The sequence below is a fragment of the Monodelphis domestica genome, chromosome 5 (assembly GCF_027887165.1).
Source record: "Monodelphis domestica isolate mMonDom1 chromosome 5, mMonDom1.pri, whole genome shotgun sequence".
Lineage (NCBI taxonomy): Eukaryota > Metazoa > Chordata > Mammalia > Didelphimorphia > Didelphidae > Monodelphis > Monodelphis domestica.
This window is the reverse complement of record NC_077231.1, coordinates 216,974,323-217,000,892: the sequence shown is the minus strand read 5'-3', so window position 1 is coordinate 217,000,892 and position 26,570 is coordinate 216,974,323. Positions and strand designations below refer to the sequence as shown.

The 26,570-nt window shown below is 37.7% G+C and overlaps 1 protein-coding gene across 1 annotated transcript in view; it reads right to left on the bottom strand.

The window, feature by feature from the left end:
* MGAM (maltase-glucoamylase) overlaps positions 1-26,570 on the bottom strand; it is a 159,232-nt gene that overhangs the window by 91,953 nt on the left and 40,709 nt on the right. The window contains exons 18-35 of the mRNA XM_056799810.1: positions 24,615-24,769; positions 22,807-22,891; positions 22,161-22,217; positions 20,470-20,594; positions 16,510-16,598; positions 14,481-14,530; positions 13,611-13,778; positions 11,708-11,860; positions 11,222-11,434; positions 10,951-11,105; positions 9,402-9,570; positions 9,037-9,133; positions 8,191-8,303; positions 7,649-7,774; positions 7,142-7,270; positions 6,823-6,933; positions 4,842-4,904; positions 1,012-1,146 (exon numbers count right to left, since the gene is read on the bottom strand). Of these exons, the coding sequence (XP_056655788.1) occupies positions 1,012-1,146; positions 4,842-4,904; positions 6,823-6,933; positions 7,142-7,270; positions 7,649-7,774; positions 8,191-8,303; positions 9,037-9,133; positions 9,402-9,570; positions 10,951-11,105; positions 11,222-11,434; positions 11,708-11,860; positions 13,611-13,778; positions 14,481-14,530; positions 16,510-16,598; positions 20,470-20,594; positions 22,161-22,217; positions 22,807-22,891; positions 24,615-24,769 (2,193 nt within the window). The remainder of the gene's footprint in view (positions 1-1,011; positions 1,147-4,841; positions 4,905-6,822; positions 6,934-7,141; positions 7,271-7,648; positions 7,775-8,190; positions 8,304-9,036; positions 9,134-9,401; positions 9,571-10,950; positions 11,106-11,221; positions 11,435-11,707; positions 11,861-13,610; positions 13,779-14,480; positions 14,531-16,509; positions 16,599-20,469; positions 20,595-22,160; positions 22,218-22,806; positions 22,892-24,614; positions 24,770-26,570) is intronic.

The window sequence follows — 26,570 nt, the reverse complement described above, 5'->3', positions numbered from 1 at the left end:
GATAATAGTTAGCATTTATAGAGTACTTTTAAGTTGTACAAAGAATTTTAAATGTGCCATTTCACTTAGACCTTAGAACTATGTGATGTGCTATTATTATACCCAGTTTACAGGTCAGGAAATTGAGGCTGAGAAGTCAAGTGGTTTGCACATAGAGAGTACATGTCCATTTAGGTCATCCTGCCTCCAAGTCCACCTCTCTGTCTAGTATGTTCCCTTGATGCCTACTTATAAGTTCATGGCTGTTAATCATCTCCTGTCATCTCAAAGAAAAGTAAACCAATTTTAATTCCTCATTCACTCAGCATGTGGGGGCACTAATGAGGCAAGAAGGCTAATTAAAATGCTAATAGAAATCTCCTAGAAGAATCAGGCTTTAGTATCTGTCAGGTCATTTTGGGGAGCTAATTACATTCATTGTAAAAACAGAGCTTGCTCCAGTAGAAGCAAAACTAAAGCCCTTGGACTTTAGGTGCATTAAACAGAATTCGAGTCACCACAGAATTTAATGAGATGTATATGCTAGGACTCAGTTAGAACTGTTGTTGCCTGGCATAGTGTATGACTGTAAAACTTGTAACCAGGGAGACTAAGATTGGTGGATTGGCTGAACTCAGGAATGCTAAGCCATAGTTGGATGTCTACACTAAATCTAGCACCAATATGGCAAGCCTTCTACGCACCTTCAATCAAGAGCCCTCGAGCAATTGGAGAACTCTTGATGGAAGAAGGAAATGGGCCAACAAGGTCAGAAACAGAGCAGGTCAGAGTTTTTATGACAATCAGTGGTAGGATTAAGCCCATGAGTGGCTACTGCATTTTCAGCCTGGGCAAGATAGGGACAACACTTTCCAAAACAACAAAATAAAACAAAAACATTCCATGTTTAATCAAATAAAAGAAGACTCAGCTAAATTTCTGCTAAAAATCTTTCTTGGTCCTTCAGTTCCTAATGCTAAGGGCATATGTCTATATCCATACATGCACACTTAGTCATGCAGACATACTTACAATCCACAGTCCATCATACTTCAGACTCTTCTCTGGCTCCTGGGGATTGTTGTAGAGTTCCAGCAATTCCCGCTTCCACCACTTGACTGTTGAATTACGGAAAAAGTCTGGGAAGGCAACATGAGCTCTGTATAACTGTAAAGATGAAATGCAATCCCAAGACAGATATAGTCAGATCAATGACAATAATCATTTTGCACCAATGTACAAATAACTTCTGAAAGAGTTCAATGTGTTTTAGAACAATAAAAAGCAATAAAATATTTAGAATTATAGAGTCTGAGGGTTATAAAGTTTAGTCCAACTAAATAAGAAATGAATCTCCACTATAACATGAATAAAAGTTTCTGTCTTCTCTGTCTAAAGACCTCCAAGGAGGGGTAATCTACTACCTCTAGAAGTAGTCTGTTCCACTTTGGACAATTTAATTGTTGGAAAACATTTTTGTAACAAGTGTAATTTGCCTATGTAAAATTTATATACCCATTGCTCGTGGTTCTGGGTTCTTGGAACAAGTAGAACACATTCTATTTCCCTCTTACAAAAAGGATTTATTTTATTTTAAGCTAATAACACTCAATTTTCCAATGGTCAGCCATTCATGCACTAGCTAGGTCCTATAATTCCAAGAGAATGGGCATATGCACAACGGTATGTCCTTAGACCATCAGAGAAGCATCAGTAGAGATAAATAGGTAGCACAGTGGACAACATGCCTGACCTGAAGGCAGGAGGTCCTAGGTTCAAATCTGACCTCAGAAACTTTCTAACTATATGCCCCTAGGCTGAGCAAGTTACTTAATCCCGATTGCCTAGTCCTTACTGCTCTTCTGCCCTAGAACTTATAATTAGTATTGATTTTAAAAGAGAAGTAGAAGTTAAAATAATAAAAGAAGCATTAGTATTAAGTAGACCTTCATTTTCCAGTTGGAAATTGTACATTTTGTAGACTGTTTTCCCCACCCTTATAAATGTTAATTCTCATTCTCTGACTATCTCAGAATATCCAAGTTAATTCTCATTCTCTGGTCCCAATTTTGCCCAGCCATTTTCCAAACAACAACTGTTGACTAAGAGAGTAAGAAAATACCTGCTTACAAAGCTCTATTTAAGACATCGTCTTTAATTCTAAATAGATAGATTTTTAGGTAAAAATACTAAGAAATACAAATGAGAGCTTTCTGACTGATATCATTAGCTACTGGGAAAAGGAAAATACAATATGATCTTTATAATGTTTCTTGTTTAGTCATTTTTCCTTCATAGCCTCATGTAGGGGTTTCGTGGAAAAGACACTAGAGTGGTTTGTCATTTCCTTCTCCAATTCATTTTAAAGATGAAGAAACTCAGAGCAGCTGGGTGGCTCAGTAGATTGAGAGCCAGGCCCAGAGATGGGAGGTCCTAGGTTCAAATTTGACTTCATACACTTCCTAGCCCTGTGATCCTGGCAAGTCACTTAACCTCCATTACCTAGTCCTTATAATTCTTCTGTCTTGGAATCAATAATATGTATTGATTCCAAGAGGGAAGGTAAGGGTTTTTTAAAAAAAAAATTTTAATAAAAAAGATGAAGAAACTGAGGCAAACAGGGTTAAGTGACTTGCCCAGGGTCACACCACTATTTAAGTGTCTGAGGCTGGACTTGAATTCTGGAAGATGAATCTTCCTGACTCCAGTCTTGGCATTCTGTCCATTGAGCCTTATAGCTGCCCCCATAATGTTGTAGCTCTGCTAAAAGAATGTTTAGTCCCATGTAGGCAGTTATTTCCTTTTTTCTTTGTATACCCAGAACTTGTAAGCTTTATACATACAAGTAACTTGGTATATCTATTGTATTGAATCAAGTTTTATGACCTCTGGATAGCCATACATTTTGTACATTTATTTGTGTTTGTGTGTTTGTCTTTATGATTCAGAGTACTAAACAATTTCTAGCTCTATGCATAACTATTTGTAAACCATAACATTTGCCAATCCCTGACCCTTGAAATAATCTTGTGAAGCAAGTACAATTTGTTATCTACATTTTACTGATGAGGAAACTGAGGTACATTAACACTAAGTGATTTCTCCATAATCATAGAGCTGGTAAGTGTCAGAGGGAAGATCAGGGCTAATGTCTTTCTGATTCTAAGTTCAGCATCTTCCCTACCATGTCACACTGAGAAGCATATTAATACAAATTAATTAAATATTATCTGATTGATTAGTTTTTGTTGATTCAAACTGATTCAATTAAAAAAAAACATTTAGTAGGTGGTGATTGTGTCTGAGGTGATCAGCTAGGTGCTGGGGATACAAAAATAAAAGCAAAAAATTAGCCTATGACTTCAAGGGACTTACATTCAACCTGGAAACAACACAGAGAAGCAAATTCAGGATAATTTGAGGTGGCGGGCATTAACAAATAGGAGGCTATGAAAGTCACATTGGAACTAAGCCTTGAATGAAGCTGAAAAGAGTTTTCTGGAAAAGGAAAATGTGTTATTGTTCAAGTGTTTCAGGCATGTCTGACTCCTTGTGACCTCATTTGGGGCTTCCTTGGTAAATATACTGGAGTGGTTTGCTATGTTCTTCTCCAACTCATTTTACAAATGAGAAAACAGAGGCAAATAGAGTTAAGTGACTTTTCCAGGATGACATAGATATGAAGTGTCAGAGGCCAGATTTGAACTCAGGAAGACAGTCTTCTTGTTTTTAAGCCCAATACTCTAACCACTGAGCCATGTAGCTACCCTTCTAAGAAGGAAGGGAGCCAGCCTTTGAGATGATATATTATGGGGAGGTAGAATTAGTTTGGACAAAACACAGAGTAGGTGCAGAGAAATAATATGAAATCAGTCTGGAAAGGAAGATCATATAGTTTGGAGATATTAAGATACTAGACTAAGAGATAGCATTTTATCTTAGACATAATAGTAGGCCACTGGCAATTTTAAAGAAAAGGATGACATCATAGAACTTGTGATTTTGTGGGGAGGGAAGACTAATTTTGGCAATTGTGTGGAGGGTGGATTGGAGAAGATCAAAAACAGAAGGTCGGGAAATCATTTGGGAAGCTACTTTAATAATCCAGGCAAAAGGTGACTAGTGCTTGAATGAGAGTGAAAATCTGGAAACAGATAAAATGAGGTAGTTAAAAATGTTGAGGAAGTGGAATTGATAATATTTGGGAACTGCGCGTATATAAGTAAGGAAAAGGAAAAATTGAACAATAATTGCATGGTTGTAGATAGATTCCACCTAATTATAATATGAATGTTTTTAGGAACAAATCAAGAATATTATAGATAAGTTGAATATGTTGATGTTGCTTGGGATTAATTTGTATAATATGGACCACCCCCTCCTCACCCACCCTCCATAGAAATGTAAGGAGAACTGGTGGGGCTGGTCTGGCAGAGCATGGTTAGTTAGGGGATAGTCCCTTAGGGATTTTAGTTTCCAAGTCTTTCTGAAAGGAGAAGACTAGATTCAAGTATTAAGATACTCTATTGAAAGATCAGTTAATTGAGAACTCAGTGCTGTAACTTCCCTCCTTCTGAATCATTCTATAACAGTTAGAACCAGTAAAGAACTCAAGCTCAGGCTTAGGTTCAGAAAAACAAGGTCTAGAACAACTTTTAAACTAAATTTGGTGTTAAAATTGATCAATGGATCAGAACAATCTTCTCTTCATTTATTAATTGAATACATGTTTGTGATGTCTGATTGGAACACCAGAACCATCATGGTTGTGAAAGACAGAATTTCAGTTTTTTCATAGTTTCAGTCTCCTTCCTTCCTGTAACCATAACCCCATATCACAAACTAATAAAATATATATTTACCTCCACTTGAGTGTCCCAATCAAGAGATGTATTAACAGTGACATTGGGCAAATCTGGCCAGACCTTTAGAGAAAGAAGCAGGAAAGAAAAATAGTTAAAAATAATGCCTTGGTATGACATTTCCCAAGAAAAAGTAAAATCTTGGGTTTGTGAGTACATAAGCGGAACATTTCCTGAAAGTCTAGTGAGAAAAAATAAAGGAGACCTGGAATCAATCTTGCTTGAGGAAAATCCCCAGAATCCAATGATCATGATAAAGATTAGGACACACATGCATGCACACACACACACACACACACACACACACACACACACACACACACACACACACACAGAGTTACTGTTAGCTATCCTCTCCTGCTGGATTCTCTCTTCTCTTTTATTTTTTTTTCTGACTGCTCTATTCTAGCTTTCTTCCTATATTCCTGTCCCTTCCTCAGTTATCTTTTTCTGCGTCATCATCAATGTCCTCCCTCCTTTGTTGTGAGTATCCTCAAAACCTCTCTACTGGATCCTCTTATAACTTTGAATCTTCTTAGTGATATCATAAGACCCATCAATTCAATTTTCATCCTTATATAAATAATTCCTCTATCTATATAGGTAACCTTTGTATATCTCTCCTAAGCCCCACTTACACATCACCAAATACTTGTTAGCTATCCCCATGGCATCTCAAACTCAACAAATATAAAATGAAACTCATTAAGGAAAAATCCCTAATTCCATTCCTCTTCCATACTTTCTACTTTCATTATCTTTTCAGCCACATTGATCTGCAACCTAATAGTCAAAATCTACTTTCTTCTCCCTCCTCATTCTACCCTGTCCCCAATTTAGCTACCAAGACTTATTGATTCTAACTCCACAATTTCTCCAGGCTCTTCTCTACATTCACATGGTTATATTACCTCTGGCCACCATCACCGTTACCTTCCCTCTAGCTTCTTGTGACAGCCTCCTAACTGAACCCCTAGTTTCTAGTTGTTCACTTCTCCTATATCATCCTGTTGTCTCTTGAACAAAATGTAAATTTCCTACTTTTGTATTAAAAATCCTTAACTATCTTTCTCTAGACTACCTTTCTAGCCTTATTGCAAATAGTTACACCATCTACATTCTGGTAAAATTTGCTGTTCCTGAAACGTGGCATTCTGTCTCCTACCTCCATTCATTTGGGTAGTTTATCTCCATGCCTGAAGCAAACTCCCTTCTAACTCTTTGAGAATACCTAGAGTCATCAAAGTTTAAGTCATATGAAATCTCCTATAGGAAATCTTTCCTGATGCTTTAACAATTATTTCTCTTCCCCTTCTTAAAATATTATGTTTAGGCTAATTAGATTATATGTTCTGTTCTCCTCCCCACCCCACTCCCAATAGCAGGAGTCTCCAAACTATGGCCAGCAAGTTACATGCAGCCCCCTAAGGCTATGTATCTGGCCCCCACTGAACTTCCAGAAGAGGCACCTCTTTCATTGGTGGTCATTGAGAGGAGCACTATATGTGGCGGCACTGCAAAGCACAGCATCACTCACATACAGTACTACTTCCGGTGGCAATCCTTTGCATGGTCCCTTAGAATGAGGCACCATGCAAAGGATTATGGGGCTGCACAATGGAAGATGTCAGCATGGTGAGCAGCAATCTGGGGGAGGGGATTCTGCATTGTGTATACTGCTGCCCAGTTAGGGTTAGGGTTAGGTTTTCATAGTCCGGCCCTCCAATGGCCTGAGGGACAGTGAACTGGCCCCCTGTGTAAAAAGTTTGGGGTCCCCTTCCCAATAGAATATGAGCTTTCTGAGGGTAGAGAACATTTTCGTTTTTGTCATTGTATCCTCAGCATCTAGAATAATTACTTATTAAGAACTTAATCAATGTTTGTGGGTTCTAATTATATTAAGCATAAAGACACTAATATTTCTTCATATTTGCATCCATAAAATAGAATCAGAATCATAGGGTCTGCTCTCAAACTCTACCTTTCCCCAAACAATTCCATTGTCATCTGGCCATTTAATGAACACATCATCCTCGACCCCCCGAAGGAATGGAGGATATGGCTGGGTCTCATTGCCAGAAATGGCCGGGTCCTAGAATCAAAGGAAAATGGTTACTTAGGAAAATGATAATAGCAGAGACAGGACTACTTAAGGATGAAAGTAATAGCAATCCTCCATCAAGGATTCATACTGAGCTTCAGAGCTACTGTGAATTCTGGGAAATACATTTCTCTTCTGTTTAGTTTTCTTAACTACAACATAGTGACAAACATATTACACCCCAAACCCAGCCACACACCAGAATCAGGATGACTCTCATCCCAGCTTCCTTCATTCGATTGATCAGATCAGGAAAGCCAGCAAACTTGGAGCTGAGGACGAAGTCTAACTGCCGTTCCATGTAATCAATGTCTGAATACTGTATATCCTAAAGGGAAAAGAGGAAGGAGGCTGTATCACTATAAAAACACAGCATGCTTAACTCTCCATTAGACCAGTTGCATACCATGTATTCTCCTCCACAATGACTTTAATTACACATTGGCATCCCCCTACATTCACGCACTGCCTCTCCCCACTATCAGTTGGCATACATTCAGATTATTCAGAATGATACTAATTTACTGGAAGCAAAATAAAAAAGAAAGCAAATCTAGAAAGAAAAATATCCTAACATTCCAAAATGAAAAAAAAAAAAAGTTCTTTGAGTTACCTATGCTATTATTCTGCTAAGCACATACCATGTTTCTCTCCTCAACTGACCTATAAAAAAAAAAGCCAATAAAAGTAAAAGGAAGAAGCATACGTAAGGGATCTGGGCTGCCACCATAGCATCATAAAGTTCAGCAATTTCAGCATCATTTTGGTATCCATAACGACAAAGCTGGAACCCTAAGGCCCAGTAAGGTGTCATCACTGGCCGCCCAACCAACTGAAAAAGCAAGAACAGAACGTAGTTCAATTAAGTAGCATTCCTTGGGGGAGGAGACGTGTCTGGACCAAACAGAGCAAAGGAAATATTTTTTTCCATAATCTTGTCTGCCTAGGAATCATAAATAAGAACTTTTCTAAGACAAAACATCATAAAACTAGAAACAGGAAGTACTATGTAGATCCCTAAAAGAAATTCCTTCATTTGTGCATCCTTTTTAGGAATCCTGGGCTCTGCTTTCTCTATGCTTTCTTAGGCTTCAGAAGTATACTTAAAGGTCTCTGTCATCTATGATCAAAGCTTCAAGAAAGAAGGCAGCATCACCAGCAAGCTACAAATTTCATAGTGCCTTTCACAACGTTAAGATTATGATATTTGTTCAGTAAGTTTGCTTGATGGATTGCATGACTGTGTACCTCTGTGTACTGCTGAGTGACGAGTTCTGGGGTTGGTCCCAAAACCATATAGAAGTCCAGAATTCCCCCAGTGGTGCGATATGTCAGTGCAGGAGTGGGCTGAAAAGTCACATCTAAAAAGAGAGAGCAAATATTCAGAAATAGAGAATCAAAGAATAGCAAGGTTGAATGGAAATCCAGGTTGCCTTATCCAGGCCATATCTTAGCAAGGGTTCCCTATCAATATCACATAAAGATATTAATCCAAAATCCAAATTTCATTTTAATACTTCCAATGATAGAGAGCAGCCCATTCTCCCTTTTGACCATTCTAATAACTAAACATTTTTTCCTTACATAAAGGTGAAACCTGCCTCTCTATAGCATTATATGACACAAGAACTTCCATGAAGTTCTCTAAGCTTGTAATTTTGTGTTTTCTTTCAATGTGACGCCATCTCATTTACCTAATTGCTCTTTCAACACTGTTATATTTCTTAAGTTGTTTCAGTCATGTCTAACTCTTCATGACATTCAAGTGTTTTGCCATTTCCTTTTACAGCTTATTTTACAGATGAGGAAACTGAGCAAACAGGGTTAAAAGACTTGCCCAGCATCACACAGCTAGTCAATGTCCAAAGCCAGATTTTAATTTGGGTCTTCCTTCCTCCAGGTCCATAGTTCTCTCTATCCACTGTGCCACCTGGCTATCTTTATCTTTATATCTCCCTTAATATTAGACATACAGGAAAAGGATCAAATAATGTTTCTCAAATTTAATTGAATTGGAAGCTCATTAGGATGGTCCCTTTCAGAGGTTACCCAGAACTAAATGGTCAAGAGGGGCTAATAAAGGGCCAGCCTTACCCATGGCATTGCTATTGAGTAGTAGCACTCCATGCGCTTTGCCATCATCCTCCAGACCCATATAATAGGGATGTACACCATAGGAATTCTTCTTGTACTAAGGCAACAGAAAAAAAAATTATTAGAGACATTGTTTCTCTACCAAAAACCTACATGTAAATGGATCCAATGCTGGATCCAGATTCCTCCTTGGAAGAAGTTTAAGATGTCAGGGCCAAAGGAGAATGAGAAAGTTGGCTTCCTGATTCAGAGCATAATTCAATAAACCTGGACAAGCTTAAATGAATATAACCAGGAGAGGGTACATAAGATCTAATATGGCTAAAGACAGAGAACAAGAGATACTCAAACTGTTGCATCCTTACTTCTGGGGGTTGGTCTCGACTAAACATTCCCCACGTATGCCAGGTCAAGTTTCTCCGGAAGGTGGTGTGTTCTGTCTCCCCAAAGCCATAGACATACTGGGATGGGAGGCGGGTAGAGATTCGCAGGAACATGTCATTAAAGGTGAAGCCAGGAATCTGTGAATCCCAACTGAAACATAAAAGCAGATATTTATCCTAGATGAGGCATTCTACCATCATCATCTATTATGAATTCCTTCCTCAAAGGTAGAATTTATTCTTTTAAAATAAAAGACATTTCTATCACTCGGAAACACCAACATACCACCATCCATTTTCCTCCTATTATCATCAGATATATAGGACTGAGCCAATGGATGACCCCAAACTTAGATCTGAAAAGCCCTTGTGATAATAGGTTGCTCTGAAAGAACTTGCTGGTCTGCTCCATACCATGCCTTCTAGACTTTGATCATTACTTGCTGCAACTTACTATAGATAACCTGATGTCTTCCTCCAACATTCTCAGTTTTGATAAGTGGGCTATTGTCTTATGATTCTTCATTTTTTTAACCCTAACTTTTTGTCTTAGTAGAAATTCTAAGACAGAAGAGCAAGGGCTAGGCAAATAGGGATTAAATAACTTGCCCAGGATCACATAGCTAGGAAGTGACTAAGGTTAGATTTGAACCAAGGTCTTCCCAACTCCAAGCCTAGTGCTCTATTCATTGTGCCATCTAGAAGCCCCTGCTGCTTTATCTTTCTGGGTCCACTCCATGTCACACTCAAGCACTCATAACCTCTTCCTTTTGGGTAATTAGAAATCTATTACTCTAAAAACTATGATCCCCAGGAGCCACTGACTTCCTGTCCTTACATCATACTGACGTTAGACAGGAGAATAAATGAGGTGGTCTTCCATGGCAAGCTCTTCGCTTCCTGTCGGCGAATGTGGTGGAGTGGGCTGTTTGAACAGGTAGATTAGCCATGGGCATGTGGTTTTATTTTGTTACCTTTTTATTTTGTTACTTCTAATAATTATTAATAAATCTTATAAAATATAATATTTGAAGTTATTGTAGATTTATTTTAATTTCTACACTTTTCCAGCACCCCTTTATGTACTGTTTCCCCCGGGTAAGCCCCTTGAAGGTAGGAACTGTACTTGGCACAGTGCCTGACACATAGTAAGCACTTAGTAAATGTTCTATCTATCTATCTATTTATCTATCTAATCTATCTATCTCTCTATCTCTCCTAGAACCTGAATCCAGACTATCACTTTAGGATACTGTTTTCCTAACAACTCAATTTATATAGAACTCTAAACTTTTAAAGTACTTTCCTTGAAACTTCTTCATGAAGAACATAATATAAAGTTTATTATTCCCATTTTACAGATGTTGAAACAGTGCTTCAGAGAGGCTCCATGATTTTTCAGAGGGTAGTAATGCTATCTAGATAGTCAATATGAAAACTAATACTCAAGTTATCCTCAATAAAAATTAAACTTTTTTAAGAATCAGGAGTGAGGTATCCTTCAATTTCATGCCAAACTGGTTTTACTCACATTATTGTGCCTGTGCTCCGACGTCGGATCTCAATCCCAAAGGGATCCCTCTTTATGAGAACTTCATAAAGCCGATTCTCAGCGGTGCTAGAGGGAGAGCTGGGGATGTTGAGAGGCACGGGGACCTCAAACCTTTTGCTATTGGCAGCATAGATCTAAAGCAAGAAAAAGATATTATACTAGCATAAAGGAAAGATGATTTTTCGAAGTCATTGAATCCTAAAGTCCCAGAGTCATGGCCCTGGTTGATGAAACCGAAGAAGGAGTTTACCTTAAACTGCAGCATATCATTCTTATGGTAGGTGACATCCAAGCGGAGAGGGTTCACAGGAGTAGAGAGCCCAGCAGAGAGCAGGTTGGAAGCACGCACAGGTGAATTTAAGAAGATATCTGCAGTGATCCCTGTTGGGTTGTACTGAATGCTACTGACAGAATATAGGTGATTGATGACATAGCAGTTAGGGACTCCTGGAGAATTAGATAACTGAAAAAAAAAAGCCAAGGTTAGAAAAAGATGAGTTCGTACACAGACTGAAGTTTGACTGGCTACTTATTTCTTCAGAGTTATCATTTAGAAACAAGGCAAAGTTTATGTCTTCCTATAAAAAGAGTCACTAAGATATCTTTTATCAAGACTTCTAACCCAGATATGCCCCATTAATGACAGGAGGCATGTGGCTTATAAATCTAGCCTTAGGATCACTGTAATCTCTATCACTGTGGTTTCTCTGTCATTCATTATTATTATGTCTGTTACCTCCCAGGCACAGCCACGCGCTGTGCAATTTTCTTCAGAGACTGCCTGGTCCTCAGGATAACAGTCTATTTTGATGACCTCTCTGAATTTTATACTCCATTCCACAGTGTATTCTTCTCCCAGGGCAAGTTCAAGTCCTGAGATCATAGCAACCTAGGGAGAAATCAGGATAGTGGCCAAGAATGTGACACTTAATAACCAAAGTCATCATCAAGGTTCTCTTGTCTCTTAATTACTTTTTATAATGTGGCTCTTTTAAGAGTCTATCAAAATCCAGAACTGATGCCATAGATGGCAGAAATTCAAATTAATGCCTGATTGTGATGCCTTCATAGAAGAAATTACACAGAAAAGGTCAATAAGTTCCTGAAAACACTGCCACTGTGTCCTCCTACAAATCCAGTCTAAATCTTATAGCTAAGAACAAGGTGAAAGGAAATATTGGGGATTTATAAATGAGAAAAGGTTATCTGTCATCATTAATATGTAGCATCTTTCAAAGGTTGCTAGTACCTGCTTCTAGTCAAATTCAGTGGACATTTTCTCAGTTCTAAAACCTCATTAACTTCACTTCAGCATTTGAAGCTAAACGATAAACAATATGATTGGAACTCAATAGAAGGAATAATCATTTTGGTTTTATCCTTCTTTAAATTCACCTTTTGATTTTTCTAATGATCCTTCTACTTCTCTGATCATTCCCTTCTGTTTCCTTCCCTGCGTCTTTTTCATCTTTCCATTCTTGTGGTTCAATCCTTTCCTCAAGAGTCAGTCCTTAGCTTTCTGCTTCTCTTTATGCTCTCAACACTGGAGAGTTAATGTATTCTCACTTTTTCAAATATTTATATGCTAGTGATTTTCAATAATTCAGGACTATAGTCCTTAGCCCTATCTCTAACTCTCTCTCCTCTTAATTCATCCTGTATTGCACTGCAAAACAAATCTTCCTAAATCACTGCTTGTTTATCATATCACTTTCTTGTTTGAGAACTTATTATTCCTCCCATTGCCTTATTGGATCAATTCCAGTCCTGGAATCTACTGTCCTTCATAATCCTCCAGATAAGCAGCTTTATCTCTCACTTAAATTAGGAAATTGATAGCGAATTTAAATGATTTGCCCATTTACTTCCCTTTACCTACTCAACCTTTTTTCCTGATCATCTCCAAAAATGTTCTTTATGCAAGGCAGCATGGGACAATGTGAAAATGACTGGATTTGGAGTCAGTGGACCTGAGTTCAAATCCCATTTACTGCTTTGGCAAATCATTTAACTTTTATGGGCTTCAAGTTCTTTACTTGTAAAATGGTGGTTAGACCACATAACTGGAAAGCTTAGCTACAAAGGCATCATCTTCCAATTTAGCCCTTAATGTAATCCTCTCTTCAAGTCTCTGCCCATACTTTTCATTTCTGCTACAGACAACTCTCTGTCTGAGTCATGTTCCTGGCCTGACAGTCACTCTCAAAAACTGCACTGATTTACATATGCACCCTTTAGATGATTTTGGGAAGGTAACTGAGGGGACAAGGATTATGCTCATTGTAAATAGACTATATGCATAGAGAAAGGAGCTCAATATGGGATTTCATTGCCATAGGGAACTTCCAAATGAAAAACCTCCCATTGCAGTTTGACACCTTTCTATAATGTACAGTCTTAGAAAGCTGTGAAGTGAATAGCTTTGCCTAATTCTCCTTCAGGTTCCTTAACATCCTTATTCCCTCCTAGGCCTAGATGCTGTGTTTTCATTCTTTCCTATAATAAAAGACACCCATTCTCTAGAGACTCTCAAAGGTCCTAGAGAATTGTTTCCATATTGGCTTGGCAAATTGAAGCAACAACACTCTGAGTATATATTTCAGGACCTGGCACCCCATATCAAAGAAATGTCTCTTTACCCGGTCCTTTTCAAAGTAAGTGACATTAGGAGAAGATGCAATGGGGACATTATTCTTCTTCACAGTGATGTTGGTAGGTTCTTCTGTCCCGAGGATTTTAATCTCTTCAAATGCTAAATTATTTGGATCATTGTAGGATTGATGCAAAACCTTCATATCCAAACGGTTCTAGAAGGTATTCAAAAAAGAACCTTTATCATGTATTCCAATCCTCAAGTATTTTAAATATTAAATCCTAGGATGGCTTTTCCTACTGCCACCAAGAATACATCTATGTTGTCACAAAGTGTATTTAGGAACATAAACTTTCTTAATATTATCCAGAGCAAAACAAATTCATTCATTCATTTGTTATGTTCCATTCCAATGCACACTCATCAGTCCTTTAAGTGTCTAACTTGCCCTTTTGCTAGGAATTGAAGAAAATACAAATATAAATAAGCACATCACTTAATTGTCAGAACTCAATGTGTTTTCTAATATTAAAAATTGATTTTGGGATCAAATACTTCTGGGGTCCATGATTTTTTAAATATTTTGATAACTAAATATAATTGGTTTCCTTTGTAATCTCATGGATTTTGTTTTATGCACTTAAAAACATTATTCCGGGAAGTCTATAGACTTCACCAGACTGCCAAAAGGGACCTTGACACAGAAAAGTATAAGAATCCCTTATCTATACTAGCAGTATTTTACAGAATTACATATATTTGAATACTGACCTTCAATAAGTGCATGTACAATAGGCTTACACAGACTCATATTGACACCTCTGCACACATTCTCATGCTTACACACAAACATAAACACACATATACACACACATATATACACATATTCATGGAGCCATTTTTTAAAATCACTCACTTGGGTGAACAAAAACTCATGCAAGATGTAGGAACCACTAGCTATTGTACCTGAAAGGGAGATAAATAATAGTCAGACCTTGGACATAGTTGAAACTTTGAATTATAGATAAAGATTTATTCATTCATGATGAGACCTAGGAGAACAGAGAAAGGAAGCACAATTTATTGTCCTTAAAGCCACAGGCTCTCAACACTAAGCCACTGAGACTAGGGCTTCAGGCCAGTGTTACTCTCTTTAAAGATTTCCTCACCTTAAAAATTAAATATAAAAATTCCCTCAAGTTTTCCCCACAGAAATACCCAAATAGAATTTAATCTAGAATGAAAGTAATGGATGTATCAATCCCCAAACCAAATGTTTCAGGAACATATAAATCTTTGCAAAAAAATCATATATGGATATATATATATATATTTACACACATACACACATATATAATACCAGCAGTTTATGTGTGTACTCATCACACAGACATACTTTCACTGAATAGATGTACTTATACCACAGCAATAGTGACCATGAGCAAGTTTGGGCACATCTTTGAAGTCATTAATGTGGGTATTCCTTCCAACAATTCATATTTCAACCCATTCATGCTGACTCAGGCTTTGTAGCTATTATCCACATCCAACTATGAGTCTACTGCAGGGAGTCCAACCAACACACAGAAGACCTTTCCCAAATGCTCTTTAAAAAAGAAAACAAAACATTATTTTCTGTCTTAGAATCAATGCTGTGTATTGGTTCCAAGGCAGAAGAGAGGTAAGGACTAGGCAATGGGGGGTTAAGTGACTTTCCCAGGGTCACAAAGCTAGGAAGTGTCTGAAGTCAGATTTGAACCCAGGATTTTCTGTCTCTAGGTTGGACTCTCAATCCACTGAGACACCTGTCATCTCATATTCTCTTGACAATGCTCTTTCTCTCCATGACCAACCATCTTTTTCTCCTTGTCTTTTTTACTGGACAAGCACTTATCATAATGTCAAAGGAAATTCTGGGGACCTATCTTCAACTATTTTCAATGGAAATTGTTTAAATATTTCCATGAGAAGTCTGTGAAATATTGGATGAAAGCCTATGAAAACTGTTGACGGGGGGAAGGAATGTTAAAGGGATTAAAGAGTTTTCCTTAACCCCTGATGGGGATTCTGCTTTCTTCTCCATTGTTACATTTGAAAATTGAGGTAAAATGAAAGACAAGTTTCTGGTCATGATCAATTTATTAGTTAGGCTAGCAGTAACCAATAAGCTGGACCAATGGCCTCTCTCAATGACCAAAAGACCACAAGGTAGGGCTTACTAGCTTTCATCTAGTTTTGGAAAATACATTAAGACAGAGTTGAAAAGGTAGAAAAGAAAACCTGAGTGATTTCAGGGTAGATGACATCATGGAGGTGGGGACATGATTGTTTGCATCAAGGAAAGCAGGCTAGTACCTAGGTGAGACTAGTAACCACTTCCCTTTGTCACTAAAGAAAGCTGATCGATTCATGGGAACCATCTACTTATTGTAGACTTTGCTAGTTGGATATGAGTTAGCTGACTCCTGGGCAGCCAGAAAGGTTTACTAGGGAGATAAGACTTTCCTTACTGAAGGAAAGACAGTTCAGAGACAATGTGTTTCTTAGTTAGCTTCAGAACTTAAAGATAACACCAGATGTATTTACCCAAGAGTTCATGGTATAAAAGAGGGCAATACTTTCCTTTTATTAGAAATTCTGGAATTCCTAAAGGAAACAGGGTACTTAAGTAGGTGCAAAATCAATTGCAATATGAAATAAATAGAATCAATTACAAAGTTTAATTAATTTGAATTCCTTGTCTTCTTCCTCTCAGGATCCTATTCACACAGCATAACCCATTCATTCTTAAATATTAACTTTATTAAAGAAGTAAATTTCCAGAAGACATTTTCACCCCATTTTAGTGTCCAGAAGAGGCAAAACAGGAGTTTATAAACATGACTGTGCATTTGGAATAACATACCTTGGTCTGTAGTTGCATTTACATCCAGGGAAATGCTTACCTTTAGTTTCCCCATCATCCCAAAAAAGCTCTCCTCTAGCTTCCTTATTGTCATCAGGGGCAATGATGAGACCAAGAGGATTCTTTCGGCTATAAAAAGAAAGATCAGGCTGAAGGACTAAATGTTTTGATCTAATGAAAATTGACATTATTTAAGAATAATTCCATCAAAAACTATGCATAAACTGGAAAAAAGTTAACACCAGAAAATCTGGTTTCTATTGTAGCTTAGAGGGAAATTGCAGGAAACTGGTTAACTAGGTGGCACAGAATTGGACCTGGAGTCTGTAAGATCTGAGTTCAAATCCGAACTCAAATGCTTACTAGCTTGGGACCCTGGGGAAGTAAGTCAACCTTATCTGCATCAGTTTTCTCATCTATAAAAAGAGCTAGAGAAGAAATGGCAAAGAACTCTAGTATCTTTGCAAAGAAAACCCCAGGTGGGGTCACACAGAGTCAGGCATGATTGAAATGACAAAACCACAATCTGGTTTCTATTGTAGTATAGTATGAAGAGGGTTGGATTTAAAGTCAGACATATCAATTTCCAAACCTGTGTCTTGCTATTTGACCTTAGACAAATCCCTTAAACTCTCTGAGACTGTCATTTGCAAAATGGGAATTATTCTTGGGCTATTTACCTCTTGCTATAGGAAAAGTATTCAGCAAACCTCAGAAGATCTAGATCTGAAAAGATCCTGGAAAACCACCTATTCCACTCCCTCATTTTAGAGATAAGAAAACTGAGGCTTTAAAAGACTTGCAAAGCTCACACAAGTGAACAGGAAAAGTGGGATTCGAACCTAAGTCTTCCTACTCCAATCAATTTTCATGCCAAGCCACCTCCTACAATTGTACATTGCATCCTCTTTCCTTGGCATAAAAGATAACAAAAACCTCCAGTTGTAATTAACCCAGTTACTCAAGTTGTTGTCATGAAGAAAAGACTAAACATCAGCTAATAAATCCATTAGATGAGAGTGCACATATGTGATCTATTTTGAAATAAGAATTCAAATTTTATTTTTTCTCTATGTAGGTTTTTGATCTCCAAGTCAGAGTTGGTATATTTAGAATTTCGAAAGGAAAAAAATGATCCTATCAGAAAGGAGATGGTCAAATAGATTTCTAATTTGGGTAAAGGGAAAGAATAATCTGTGTTCTGGAAATTATGGACCAAAAAATTTGATGATCATCTCTAGACAGATTTCAAAACCAATTATTTACATTTTCTCCAGAGCCATTCATTTACTTTCTACATCTTTTTTTAAATTCTTCCAAGTCATGTTCATCAGTTAAAAGAGATAAAAACAGCAACTATACCACTCCTCCAATCCTTCAACTTCTTATCCAAAATAAAGTCTCTTGAAAGATACTCCACAGTTCTGCTTACTGTATCATTCACTCCTACATTTATCAGCAGAAATGATATCAAATGAAGTCTAGTGAAGCCTTTCAGCATCTCTTTGTTCTTGGATCCATGCCCAAGAAGAGAATTCATCAGATTTGCTTTGTTAGGTCTATATTTCTCTTGGGCCTCCAACTAGAGCAGAAATAACTCTTCTTTTGTGGAAGAGTAATAGGATTTCTCTCTCTCTTCCTTAAGGAAAGAGTAATAGAATTTCTATCTTTTGTTAGTGCCTATGGATAAACTTTAGTGTTCTATGAACCATGAAAATAGTGCTGCTCCCTCTGAATGTTGGGAATTAGCCTTCAAAACAACTTTCTACTAGGTATATAGTTCCAAAGACACAGAAGTTCTCTCTGGCTTCCTTTACTGTCACATTTCCAATCTACTCATCTCTTAAAATAATTTAAAAATAATTTTGCTCCAGCTCCTCAAAATGACTTTCCTGATGATTTCTTCCCTTTTGAAACACTCCTTTTCCTTCCTCCCATCTTCTCTGAGAAACTTTTAACTTCTCCTATAAATTAAAATATGGAAAGTTGTTGCTTGAGCTTTTTTTTCTAACTTAGCCAGAAGACCACCTTAAACTCAACCAGAAAAGAAATTATTAAAGTTCTCTCCATTCTCATTTGGAAGACTTCAAAATGATCCAGCAGTCCTTCTTGGTTCCTTAAGTAAACTCTCCTAGTTGCTTCATTATTTTGTGATAATCCTGGATCATAAATGTATCTGCAAAGTCTGTTCTTAATTTATTACAAAATATCTCTCCTTCTTCAACTGTTAGCCTGTCACTGTGGGTAATATATGTAACATTCTACATCTGCTCACCTGTTCTCACTTATTTCTATACCTGCTTCCAAGTGTTTCTGGATTTAGAAAGATTTTTTTAGCCTCAACAGAAGGCAACTATATTTACAACCGATCATTTATATATACATTAATATATAATATATGTGTGTAGGTATAAGAACACACCTCTATTTGTTTAAACGGTTATTGCTTAATGTTACCATTTTGCCTATATAGCACTGTGACTTTAGAATCTCCCTCTGGCTATTTCCCAACTCTCCGTGCAAATTCTTCCTTACTATTTCAAGCAAAGAGACATAACTCCCTGAAATCTCCACCAAAACATTTTTGTTCTGCAATTTTCAGAACCCTCAGGCAGACTTAATGCAAAAATAGAAAACAGTTGGTAGGTATACTTAACTAACTCATGGCTCTTGACAGCTAAAAATGCTTATCACCTTGTAATATAATATTAATTCAAGATAATTAAGCATCAAAGGCCCCACAATCTATAAGAATGCCACATGTTTAAGAGAGGGGACAGGAAGTCCAATCTAGGGCACCAAGAGTAATGAAAAACCAACTGAAAGTTGATCACACAAATTCAATTGCTGATATTCTTTGGGAGAAAACAAATATTCTGTAGACTAAGTCAAGTAAGTATTCTTGCTAAAATCTATTATAAAATTATTTTAATTCTTTTTTTAAATTAAAGCTGAATAGCAAATGAATTCATAACAGTCATCTTTTCCTCATTTTCAAGGATAGGGGAAAAAAATGTTTTCTTTCTGAGATACTTCATCTAACAGTGAAAAAAAAAAAAAGACATTGGTTTGCATGGAGTAATACTTCCACCTGGAGGAATTTTAGGATATTGCCTTTAAAGACTTAAAATCTGTATCTGATTAAATGTATCTTTTCCTCTATCAGATCAGATCCATGCTGTATACTGCTAGATGAATCTTCTTTGAATGTGAGTGACTTCATCATATTGTACTCCACTACTCAGAAATTTTCATTGGCTCCCTGCTTCCTTCATGTTCAAGTCTAAAACCTCCTGTGCCAGATTTTCAAGACCCTCCATCAAATCCCAAACTAATTCCCCAACTAATTCTAATTCCCTCCTTATATCTAGACCAGCTTAACTCTCCTTCTGGGACTTGCAGGTCCTAATTCAACATTCATTCAATAGCATCTTCTAAAAGACTTGTGGTTAGTGATTAGGAAACTCAAAGATGAGAAGGGAAAGAACATAGGAGCATAGAATCCTAGAACTCAAGGAATAAAGAATGATGACTTAATTAAAACAGAAAATATAACCTTTGCTTTAGAAGTGAAGATTTTAGGGAAAAATCTAGTCCATCTAGTCCAATCCCATTCATTTTATAGAAGAAGAAACTGATATTTATAAAGATTAATTGACTTATACAGAGTTAGTAAATGACTAAACCATGATTCAAGAATCAAGTTCTTTGACCACCCAACTCCAAAATGCTCACACATTGTCTCTCATAAAGAACTTTGAAAATGTGTTATTGAGTAAAGCATCAATCAAGCCAATAATTTTTTTCAGGAAGAACCAAGATTGAATGTTAAGGCTAAATAACAAACCTATTGATTAATTCCCTCTTTCTACCTACTCAGTGAATTAATCACTGGGGTAGAGAAGCCACAGTGCCCACTCCAAGATAATTTACACATTATGCAGGGAAATGGCCAACCATGACTCAATCCTGGAAATGGGACTAGCCTTTGATGTCCTACCTGGCTACTGTGGTTATGGCTGGTTGCTGGATGGGGAAAATATAGCCACCTCGAAGATGGAGTCCAATTTGTTCTGGTGAGAATAGCATTTCCACCTGTTGTTTTCTCTCTGGTATTTGGCCTCCCTAATTGGTACAGAAGTAAACATATGTTGCATTAGGAAGAGAATCACAAAAAGGTGAGTGGGGAGTATAGAATCACAAAGAGGGTAAGAGGCTTCCTACCCTACCTAGGCTGGGAGATCAAGGGTCCTGGGTTCAAAACTGGGTTCAGTCACTTCCAAGCTATGTGATCCTGGGCAAGTCACTTAACTCCAATTGCCTACCCCTTCTCACTCTTCTGCCTTGGAACCAAAACTTACTATAAATTCTAAGATGGAAGCAATGGGTTTTTTAAAAAGAAAAGGAATAGGGGTCAGCTGGGTGGCTCAGTGGATTGAGAGCCAGGTCTAGAGACGGGAGGTCCTGGGTTCAAATTTGACCTCAGACACTTCCCAGCTGTGTGACCCTGGGCAAGTCACTTAACCCCCATTGCCTAGCCCTTACCACTCTTCTGCCTTGGAGCCAATACACAGTATTGACTCCAAGATGGAAGGTAAGGGTTTAAAAAAAAAAAAGAAAAGGAATAGAATCACTTCTCAATTACATGCTTTGTAATTTGTCCACACTACAGTACCTATCATTCTACTGTTCAGTTGGGTTCCTGGCTTTAGCATTAAGACTAAAGTCAGCATTATCTTGTTATCACAGTGGGATTGCTAAGGTATTTTGGGGCTTATACCATACTCAGAGAGGTTTGTATAATAATCTGAATGCATAAACAATTCCCCCAATCTATCTGTGAGCCATAATATTATGCAAAAATCTTACTTCTTTCTCTCCCTTTTTTGCAGAGGTGGGGGTCTACAGGTATGAAATATTGCATATACACTGTGAAATTTGGTTGACGTGTCATTTAGTGTTAGTGAATAGCTAATAGTTTTTATAAGAGATGGAGCTATAGAGAAAGGAGGGGAAAGAGATAGAATTGGAAATATAGATAGATGGTGGAGAAACAAAAGATAGAAACTTTTCAAAATATTCTTCTGCCACTCTTAGTTTCTTCACTAATACTCAACATCACAATCACTTACTGTCTACTCTGACTGAGATCAAAGAGATCCCATGACTTCACTATTCTCCCTGAGATTCACTAAAGAATCTCAGTGCAAAAATCATGATGCATATTCTTAAGCAATTAGTATTCTGATTTATTTTGATGGCCTGCCCCCCCCTTTTTCATTTGTTGTTACAAAAAATGCATCAAGGTGGCTCAGTGGATAGAGCAGCAAACCTTAAGGTGGTTCAAATCTGACCTCAGATACTTCCTAGCTGTGTGATCCTGAGCAACTCACTTAACCACTTACCCCACATTGCCTAGCCATTACCCCTCTTCTGCCTTGGAACTGATAGTCAGAACCAATTGTAAGTCAAAAGGAAAAGATGTTTTTAGATATCTAGGTAGGTAGTCAAGGTATGGATTCAGAAATAAAGGTGATACAAAGCCAAAGAATTCATATTTCTAAAAAAAAATCCCACCAAGAAATGTCTCAAGAGTAGAGTTGACTGATTCTCCCACAGTTACATTCCCTTTCCCTGCACCCTCCAGGAAGCCCTGTTGAAGCAGCTATGCTCCCCAGGGAGTCTACTTACAGTTTCATAGTCATACCAGACAGCATCAGGCAGGTATGCTGTCACATTCTTAGCACCCTGAAACAAAAGCAAAGCATTAGCTTTCACATGCCTGGGATACAAAGCATCCATTGTTCTTCCCTGAAACAGGGATGTTCTCTTCCATCACAGAGTACTCCTCCCCCCATTAACAAAATGAACAAATGCAGGCAATTGAGGCAGATCCCCAAAGGGTCAGGTGGAGAAAGTGGAAATCCTAAGCAAATCTGTCATCAGAATTTGGCTAACAGAATCAAATGAGATGATATTTATAAAGCACCTAGCAGAGATTCTGGCACATAGTAGGTACTTAACAAATGTTTATTGATTCCTTGGTTCCCAGAAAGGGGGGGAGTCTAAAAATAACACTGAGACAGGGGGCAGATGGGTGGTTCAGTAGATTGAAAGTCAGGTCTAGAATGAGGAAACCCTAGGTTCAAATCTAAGCTCGGACGCTTCCTGGCTCTGCCATCCTGGGCAAGTCACTAAACCCCCATTGCATAACCCTTACTGCTCTTCTGCCTTGGAACCAATTCAGAGTAATGATTTCAAAGCAGAAGATAAGGATTTTTTTTAAAGGGGGAAGGGGGTAAATATGATGATACTGAGTCCATATGAACAAAATTACCTCATCCAGAACAGGAGTAATGAGAAGCCCAGGACCCCACAGAAACTGCCGATACACAGCCCAGGTGTTACTATCTTCATAGAACCTGAGAACCAGAGATCAGAGGGGATAGTTCATATCATTTGTCTCTTCAAATATTGCTCAGGGATTCAGGTTATTATGTGGTATCACAAGGAAGAAAAATGGGGCAAACTCTACCCAAAGCATCAAAGGACATCTTTAATACCTATTACCATCCCTGACCCAAGCTTCTCTACTGTAGTACCTATCTAAGGCTGGGTTTCCTCAGCAGTGTCTCTTATCCTAATTACTTTTCTTTTCCTCCCTCCTCCAACTCAACTCAGCTCAACTCTTCCTATCCTCACTAACCCACAAAAGTTTCTGTTCTGGCTGTTAGAGCAAATAGAATTGATTTAAACTAATTCATGAAAAATGGCAATGATTTTCCATGTATAATTTATATAGTTTGCCTTCTCAGTGGATAGGAGAAGAACTAGAGGAATGGATTTAAAAATGCAATGAAATTAAATTAAATGAAAGATGAAATTAAAATTTGAAAATTTTAGATGAATGTTAAAAATAGATTTTTTTAATGTCAATACTGACTCACTACTCCCAAAGATATTTGGATTTTAACTAGATAAAAAATATAGGGTTTTTAAAAATAACACCTTACTTAAAAGGAATAAACCTTAAAGGATAGAAATCGGGGGCAGCTGGGTAGCTCAGTGGATTGAGAGTGAGGCCTAGAGACGGGAGGTCCTAGGTTCAAATCTGGCCTCAGACAATTCCTAGCTGTGTGACCCTGGGCAACTTAACTTAACCCCCATTGCCTAGCCCTTACCACTCTTCTGCCTTGGAGCCAATGCACAGTATTGACTCCAAGACAGAAGGTAAGGGTTTAAAAAAAAAAAAGATAGAAAACAAGTTTCCAGATCAGACTGATGAGAAAGGAGAAATTGTCAAGTAAAAGTTCTTTCCATAGAGCACTTTAAATTGAACTACCCTCTCATGTGGAACCAGTGGATGCAGATAAAAATTTTGTTCATGCTTTCTCCTGTCAAAGTAACCTATAGAGTGTGTCAATAACTGTGGACACTGTGATCATTTGCACAATGTTACCCTTATTTATTTGGAATATTATCAGCATGACCCACACAAGTTTGCCTATGCCATTTGATTGTTGTTCAGTCATTTCAGTTATGTATGACTCTTCATGACTCCATTTGGAGTTTTCTTGGCCAAGATAGTGGAGTGGTTTGTCATTCTTTCTCCAGCTCATTTTACAGATGAGGAAACTGAGACAAACAGATTTGAACCCAGGAAGGTGAGTCTTCCTGACTTCAGGACCAATGTTCTGCCCACCGTACTATCTATCTCCTCTCTGCCCAAATCACTTACCTGCTCAAAAATCCTTCTTTGACAATAGGATAAAGTAGTCTATAAATTTAGGCTTTTCCAATTAATAGTATGTCTATGTATGAGTCAAGCTAGGAAATTCCTGTTGAAATCCAATTTTAAAAGCACTTGGTCAATGTAAAATTTGATCTATGCTTTTCTTTTTTTTAAAGGCTGTACACAGTAGGTTCAGTGCTTCTTATCTGATCCTCTTTTTTCTGATCTCTATATCTGGAAATTTAGTTTCATGTTTGCTTATTGTCTATTTTTCCTCTAAAAGAAATCACTTGGTAATAATCCCTGGAATTGCTTTCAATTTTTACCTAAACATATATAACCATGTAGACCCAGTCAGAACTGAGTCTCTGTTTTAGAATGTCAGAATTCAATATGGAAATCAGGGAACTCACTCATGAAGAAGGGGCCGGGCTACAGTGTCCCCCCGAGTGTGAGCTCGGAAAAAAAGGGTGTAGAGATAGGGGAGCAGAGTATAGCGGATGTTCAGGTAGTGTCTGGAGGAATTCAAAAGAAGGGAATCTTTTCCAAATGCAGCAGGATCCTGGTCCTAGGAGCAAAAGAGAAAAGGCATTTTTCATTACAGATCACAAAACATGAAAACATCCAGTTGATCTTCTGGGTTGCTCAGTGGATAGAGCACTAGACCTGGAATCAGTAAGACTTAAGCTCAAATCTTGCCTCAGCTTTGTGACCCTGGGCAAGTCATTTAACTTGTTTGCCTCACTTTCCTTATCTATAAAATAAGCTGGAGACCGAAATGGCAAACCAATCCAGTATCTTTGCCATGAAAATTCCAAATGAGGTCATAGAGTTGGAATGACTGAACAGCAACAACCTTCTGTGTGAAATACCAAATGTTCCAAACCACTAGTTTTGAGCAAGCCTAGATCACGAAGGGAACCTAGTGATGTTATGTCCAATTATACACCAAAAAAAATCGGTCTAAAAAAAGTTTAGTGGCTTGGAATTTTTAAAAAGCTATTCTCTTATTCTGCTATTTCTCACCAAAGACCTTCCACCGCCAAATTCCATGTATTTTCAGTGGTTATTCTCCTTGCCTAGAATGTTATCCCTCCTCATATCAGACTCCTGGCTTCCTTGAAGCCCCAACCAAAATCTCATCTCATATAAAAATGCTTTCCAGGTTCCCCTTCATTCTAGTGCCTTACCTCTATTGTCATTCAGTCATTTTTCAGTCATGCCCAACTCTCCATGGCCCCATTTGGGGTTTCCATGGCAAAGATACTGGATCGGTTTGCCATGCCCTTCTCCAGCTCATTTTACAGATGAGAAAAGTGAGGCAAACAGGGTCAAGTGATTTAATTCCTTTTCTAGTTTTGTTCAATTGTTTTTCAATTGTGTCTGACTCTTCATGATCTCATTTGTGATTTTTTTGGGCAAAGATATTGGATTGGCCTGCCATTTCCTTCTCCAGCTCATTTGAGATATGAGGACCTGGAAGTCATAGGGTCAAATGGCTTGCCCAGGGTCACACAGAGTAAGTCTGAGGCCAGGCTTGAATTCAGTTTTCCTGACTCCATGCCCAGCCTTGAATCTACTATGTCACCTGACTACCCCCTTCCCTCTATTCGTTATCTTTAATTTATCTTGCATATAGGTTGTTTACACATAGTTGGGTTTTTTTGTTGTTGTTGTTGTTATCTTCCTCATTAGACTGAGAGCTCCTTGTATAGCAAGAACTGTTTTTTACCTTTGTAACCTCAGCACTTGGCACATAGTGGATGCTTAATAATGTTTATTACTCAGCTTTCACTCCACTGTTGTCTTCTTTTTTTTTATTGTTTCTCCCCATCCTTTGAGTATAATACCTTTTCAGAAAATCCCCAAAATGTATAGCTCAATAGCACCATGGAAATCATTATTTAAATCAATCCTCTCATTTTTCAGATTAGGAAATTGATGCTTCAAGGGACAAAGTGACTTGTCCACCCTCTTCCTATCCTTGTTACAGTGATCAAGAAGAGAACACCGATTGTTTCATGTTCTTCATCATCCATTGACTTTTCAGCTTCCTGATACTTAATTTCTATCAAAACTACCAACAGTTTCAGTGATCTCTTGAGTGACCAAATCAATGACCTTTTCTCAGACCTCATTCTTCTTCAGCAATTTTCATTATGTACTAAAATAGATGCTATAAGGAATGGTTTAGGAGGTATTGCTGAATGAGGTAGAAGATGGGACTAGATGCCAATTCTGAAAGTTGATGGTTGAATTCATGATTCATATAACCGTAGAAAAATATTCTAAGTTAATTAATTAAATAAATAAACTTAAAAGTTAAAAAAATAGAACAATGGCAACAAGTACAATGAAACTAGTGGTAA